This window comes from Oryzias latipes, chromosome 8 (genome assembly GCF_002234675.1).
Source record: "Oryzias latipes chromosome 8, ASM223467v1".
In the NCBI taxonomy this organism is placed as follows: Eukaryota; Metazoa; Chordata; class Actinopteri; order Beloniformes; family Adrianichthyidae; genus Oryzias; species Oryzias latipes.
In genome coordinates, this window is record NC_019866.2 from 10,264,092 (window position 1) to 10,270,091 (window position 6,000).

Here is a 6,000-nt window from a genome sequence, read left to right on the forward strand (position 1 = left end):
TTCTCTGTGCCGATTTTGAGAGAAGCTTGCAAGAGAAGTTAAAACGTTTGAATGTCTAAGAACAAGGTTTGAAGTCTTGACAAGTATCATGTAGTTTGCTGTGTGCAAGCTTTCTGGATCCATTCATGTTAAGTAGGAATTGTTCCCTGGCAACATTACTGTCTACGCACTGTAACACTGCCTACCATTAAAAGGCCATGACCATATCTTATCTAGTTGTGGTATTTAGGTCCCATTGTTGCTAATAAAAGATAAAGGAAATTATGTTTGCACATAATGGAGAGTCTCAGCAGAACAACTTCAATCATAGCTCACATGCTGCAGATTTATAGGCATAGTTAGTTCCTGAATTCCTCAAATCCTTTCTCATTTTTGTATTGAAGCACGTGTTTAACCGTGTAAAAGTCAGTGCAGAAAAGAGACCGTACTTATCTCCCCCACTCATTAATCTAAGCTCACTCACACACTCAGAAGTATTTTATGTCACCATAAAGCATTTTATTGTGTCATTTTATAACTTTGCTGGATTTCTGTCAACATTCCCTTTATCTAAACATTCATGGCATCCCACCTGCTTTTAAAGTTACTGCCCGTTCCCCTTTTTTTTTTCTTTTGAAGAAAGCCATTTATTTGACGCTGCCACCCATACCCCAATTTTCAGTCACCCCGCTCGCCCAACCACACTATCACATCCACACTTCATCAGTCAAAGGGGTCTCTTGCCATGGCAACAGTAAATGAAAGCAACCTGAAAGAGCCCCTAGTGAGCGGCGGATGCTGGGGCTGCCTTCATTGTTGGAGAAAGGATCTGGCAACCTGCAATCACAAACCCTCTATTCAGGCCCTCTTTAGTATTACTCAGCAAGTCAGGATTTACTGCGTTATGGCTTCCGTTCCTTTCAGCCCTGACTGGCACATTGGCATGAGATAAGTGCCGCTTGGAAACGTGGCACAGTGACTGCCCATTCACAATGCTCCTTTGCTCTCAGACTGTTTGTAATGTATGTGTTCATTGTGTTGGACCTGTAATGAATCTTAATTATGGTTTGGTTTGGGTTTCAGGTTCTGGATATACGTCCAGAGTCTGAGACTGTTCTCGGTGAAGGAACTCGGGTGTGTGCTTATTGGAGCGAGCGCTCGCGGTGCCTGTATCCAGGCTACGTTCGCCGAGGTGGGATTTCAGATTACTTGACTGCGTGCACAAAGGTTTTACAATTCGGCACACTTTAAAGTGCCTTTTTGTCTCTCACAGGTGGTCCATGTGATGACGGAAAGCAGGGAGGGGTGATGGTGGAGTTTGATGATGGAGACAGAGGGAAGATTTCCCTTCACAATATCCGCCTCCTGCCTCCAGGATACCAGATTCATTGTGGGTGCCTCCCCTTTAGCTGGAATGGGAATTCAATCTTTCATTATGTTGTCCCTTCATGCTCATGATCTTAAATTATTTGTCATCCAGGTGGGGAGTCATCTCCTGCCCTTTTGGTACCCAGTGGAGCAACGCCCAAAAAAGGTTCAAGTCTGGAGCAGGCACCCATGAGTCGGCCTTCAGACAGACTTACAGTCAGCAGTTCAACCAACAACCAGAGTCTAACTGCAATTAAAAGAAGGCCAGGTAAGAAAAAAAATGTTACAAAAACATTTAAAAAGAGGAGTTAAATAAAAGTAAGTTAAAACTGTATTATCAGGAATACATGTTTCTCTTAAAATTCTCCTTTTTTTCTGTCTTTTTGACAGGGAGACCTAAGGGTTCTGGGAAAAAACAAAAGCAGCAGCAGGCAGAAAGTACCAATAAAACTCCTTTATCATTCCTGGGTTGGGGTTCACTGACAAACACCAAGAAGAGAACAAATGAAAACCTGTTTCAGTTCAACGGAGCACCCAGGAAACCCCTGAGGAGGAAGGAGGATGCCCTATTCTGCTCAACCCAAACCCCGTCACTGGCCTCCCTTCCATCCAAAGGCCTTTTCAGCAGCAGCTCATTTGAGGTGGATTCCTTCCGAAGCATCGCAAATGGCTACTCCTTCTGTAATCAGTCTACCGGAGCAGGCTCAGGTTTATCTCTGGGAATTAGAAATGAGCTCTACTGTGAAAAGCGCAGACAAGATGACCTGGTCCTGCCGAGAGGCAGGAAGTCTGGTCAAGAGTTCCTGGTCAAATTAGATCATGAAGGGGTGACCTCTCCCAAGACAAAGAACAGTAAGGCTCTGCTGTGCAGAGGTGGATCTTCCAGTGTGAGTAGCATTCCTAGAACAGAGTCATACTCCCACCCAGTTTTGCTAGTCAAAGACAACAAAAAGAGTGGATCATCTAAGGTGGAGCTTCTTCTGAAAGGGACCACATCCTCAAAAAAGCCCTCCTCTTCATTGGGAATGGAGGAATATGGTGACTTGGGTTTCAGCTCACACAGAGAATGCCACAGTTCCTACTCTGATCTTGATGATGATGAGGAAGAGGAAGGGAGGAGGAGTGCTGCTATGGCTGCAGCCACAGGAGGACTCAGGACGGCTGGCCGTTTTCTACCTCGACTCTCTGTCTCTTCCTCCTCCACTGGTTCTTCAAGCTCATCCTCCTCAGGCTCTCTGTCAAGTTCTAGCCTGTGCTCATCCGACAATGACTTCTCCTACAGCTCAGAAGATGAGGACGCATCAGCAATGATGCTGCAGACTTGTCTGTCTTCTCACAGGGGCCTCCTCCAATCATCTCAACCATCTACTTCTTCAAGGGCTCAACAGCACTCCTTTGTTGCCAAAGCCGTTGCTGTTCCGAGTGTCAAAGGAGGCCCTTCTGACCATGTCTCCAACAGCAAGTCCTTCAAGAGGAAGGAATCCATGAGCTCCAGCTCCCGACCAAACAAGGAATTTGTGAAGAAACCCAAGTTGCTTCCAGATGACACTTCATTTATTCCAAGACCTAAGATGTCTTCATTTATGGGAGGCCGGCCAATGTGGAGATGGTCTGGAAACCCTACACAGGTGAGCTTTTAGGTTCTTTCAACATAAAATACTCAACGGCAACAAATCTGATCAAAATAAGTTATCATTGTTTGGTCAATATGTTTTGTTTTTGACAGAGGCGTGGCCTAAAAGGCAAGGCCCGAAAGCTTTTTTACAAGGCCATCGTACGGGGAAGGGACATTATGAGGGTTGGAGATTGTGCCGTGTTTCTCTCAGATGGGCGTCCAAACCTCCCATATGTAGGTCAAATTGAGAGCCTCTGGGAATCCTGGACGTCTAGAATGGTGGTCAAAGTTAAATGGTTCTATCATCCTGAGGAGACCAAGATGGGCAAGAGGCTTCGTGATGGCAAGGTAAGTTACAAACCCTGTTTTCAGTGAAGTTCTTATTCATATTAGATTCATCGTACGATGCAGCTAACCCTGTCTGTTCTCCTCCAGCATGCCCTTTACCAGTCTTGTCATGAGGATGAGAATGATGTCCAGACAATCTCTCATAAGTGCCGGGTGGTGAGCAGAGAGGAGTACGAGTGTCTGACTGGTAATCAGAAGTCAAACAGTGCCCCCCAAGACCTCTACTACCTGGCTGGGACATACGACCCCACGACGGGCCAGCTGGTCACTGTTGAAGGGGTTACCGTCATGTGCTAAACATCTGAAAGGACACTACTGAAGGACAGACATGACATGGGTAAAACATGGCATGGATGAGCCCAGACGCTCACGGCCTAAATGTCAGCACCACAGCAGGGCTGTCTGAGACACTGTACACACCTGATTCTTGTGAAAGTCGAAGCGAAGACTCGTTAACTCCTTTTTTTTTTTAAACAGCAAACGTTTTGGGTCTTCCTGGGTAAATTCAGTAACTATTCTCTATTTAAGACATTCATTGCTTCCATCAGATGTTTCTGAAGCGAAGTTAGATTGCACTGAGGGGTGCAATTTACGACGAGCCTAAAAAAAGTTACGCTGGACCAATTCTTTGAAGCGTAGGGTTACCAAAAAATGAATGGAAATGAACAGTGAGGTTCTGGGCTCCCTCTAAGATTTTTCATTCCAGGGAAGTTAAACATGTAAAAGGTGCAAAAGTAGTTTGTAAATATTTTGAACTTTTTCACAATCAAGCCATACACTTCAGTACCTCTCACCTGTCAAGAAATGCGCAGGTGTGCATTGTACAGTTCAATTATTGTATTGTCTGTATGTCTATATGTACATAAAAGTTATTTTATATAGGAGATTATTGTATATATGAGATGTATCTTTCCATGTTTGCAATTGATTTATTTTTATATGGTTGTGGACTACATTGTATTGTGCTTTGATTGTTTTTTTCCCCCTTTTGCTTTGTGGGGTCAGGATTGGGGAGGTTAGTGTTGCACTGCTTATGCCCTGCTGAGACAGACAGAGCACACATGAGACAGATGGATTTAAACTGTAACAGGAGAAAAAACCCTTTCTGAGAGAGGGGGCTCATCCTGTTATAAAAAAAAAGACAAAAAATAAAGGTAAAGTGGCTTTTTGTAAAAGTGCTTTGTTGCTTTACATTAGTGTTTGACTGATTAAAAAAAACGCCTTTTTTTTATAATTTAACTTCTCATTAATCGCCTCATCATTAGAAAGCCGGATTCGACAGCAATTGTGGTCACAGGTCAAAGGAAATTATAAATTAGCATACAGTTGTGACGCCATAGCTGTGTGTGCAGGTAGCATCCTTATAATCGTAATCACAAATACACTTAGACTGGGTCATTAATTCAAATATATATTTATTGTGCATTACAGCGATGAGTGCAAAAGTTCGGCACATTATGGCCTACGAAATACCAAAGTGTCTTTAGTACATTTTTTTTCTCTTCTCCCAAAACGAGATATCCTAAGCACCTGTATAGAACTCAAATCAGAAATCACTGTTAAGTTATGAAAACTCGTGCAGATGTTTTACGGTAGTCTCTTGCACACATCTGCAGATTTTAAGAGATGAATATGCACCAAGAGGACACCTGGAAATGTGACTATAAAGGTCAAGCTATTGGTAAAAGGGAGATATTGAGAACGACCAATTAGTTCAAAGGAAATATTCTAGTTTTATTAGCCATCTGTGTCTATTTTGTACAGTTACAACAGTCTCAATGCTAGCTGTGAAGGACAATCAGACTCACAAAGCAATGGACACATTATGTTTGCGCAATCTAATAAAACAAAACTAAAATTTATATATCACTGAAGCTTATTTAATTTGTGCCAAGTACATTTTTTCCCTAGTTTAGACTTGTTTGACATGCAATCATGCGTATTTTTTGTTCACAAAGTTTTATTTTGTTTGCCAACGTTTATTTATTGTCAGTGTTGCTGTTTGTTCATGCCAAGAGCGCTTTATAGGAATGTGACACTGTTTTTCTTGGTGTGATGTCGCATTTGCATTTCCTAAATAAAATTGGTCTTTTAGAGGCCATCTAGTGAAAATAAATAAAAAACAACACTGGATTCCTCTCAGCTGCAGCTCTGTGTGCTTTCATTGACATCTTCCTCTTATCATGGGAAAGCTGTTTGTCCTCCTGTTCATTTTAATGACAACCAGCATTTTGTTCATATTCATTTTTTCAACTAACAATTTTAAATGCATTTCAAACAACTGTTATGGACATATTTAGAATTAATCAATTTCAATATGTGCAAAAAAGGGCTAAAGTATTTGAAAAGTAAAGTAAAAAAATAACAAGTAAACAGAGGTGGGCTTAGCATTAGGCAAAGGAGGACCCTGACACCTTGAGGCCCTGAGCTAAACAATGAAAAGATATCTAAAAAAAATGTTCATGCCATGTTAATTATTATTTTTTTTTAAATCTGAAATGGGATAAGACTGCTTATGTGAAAGTTTTTCATCCTCCCCTGTCCCTCTGCAGCAATGAAATCTTCCGTCAAAAGCAAGTTAGCAAGCAGAGAGAAATGCTTTGACAAGATTTGAAATAAAAATTAAAAATGCAGTAAGATGAAGCGAAGATAGCAGCAGTGAAAGTGATAAGGTACTGTTTAGTTCCATC

The 6,000-nt window shown here is 41.9% G+C and overlaps 1 protein-coding gene across 7 annotated transcripts in view; it reads left to right on the top strand.

The window, feature by feature from the left end:
- Window positions 1-5,458, top strand: part of LOC101172334 (BAH and coiled-coil domain-containing protein 1) — a 61,424-nt gene extending 55,966 nt beyond the window's left edge. For all 7 annotated transcript variants that reach the window (XM_023957528.1, XM_023957531.1, XM_023957532.1 and 4 more), the window contains 6 exons: window positions 1,063-1,171; window positions 1,253-1,369; window positions 1,460-1,615; window positions 1,738-2,975; window positions 3,074-3,310; window positions 3,398-5,458. In XM_023957528.1, coding sequence (XP_023813296.1) covers window positions 1,063-1,171; window positions 1,253-1,369; window positions 1,460-1,615; window positions 1,738-2,975; window positions 3,074-3,310; window positions 3,398-3,607 — 2,067 coding nt within the window. In that variant the 3' untranslated portion in view covers window positions 3,608-5,458. The remainder of the gene's footprint in view (window positions 1-1,062; window positions 1,172-1,252; window positions 1,370-1,459; window positions 1,616-1,737; window positions 2,976-3,073; window positions 3,311-3,397) is intronic.
- The last annotated feature ends 542 nt before the right edge of the window (window positions 5,459-6,000 follow it).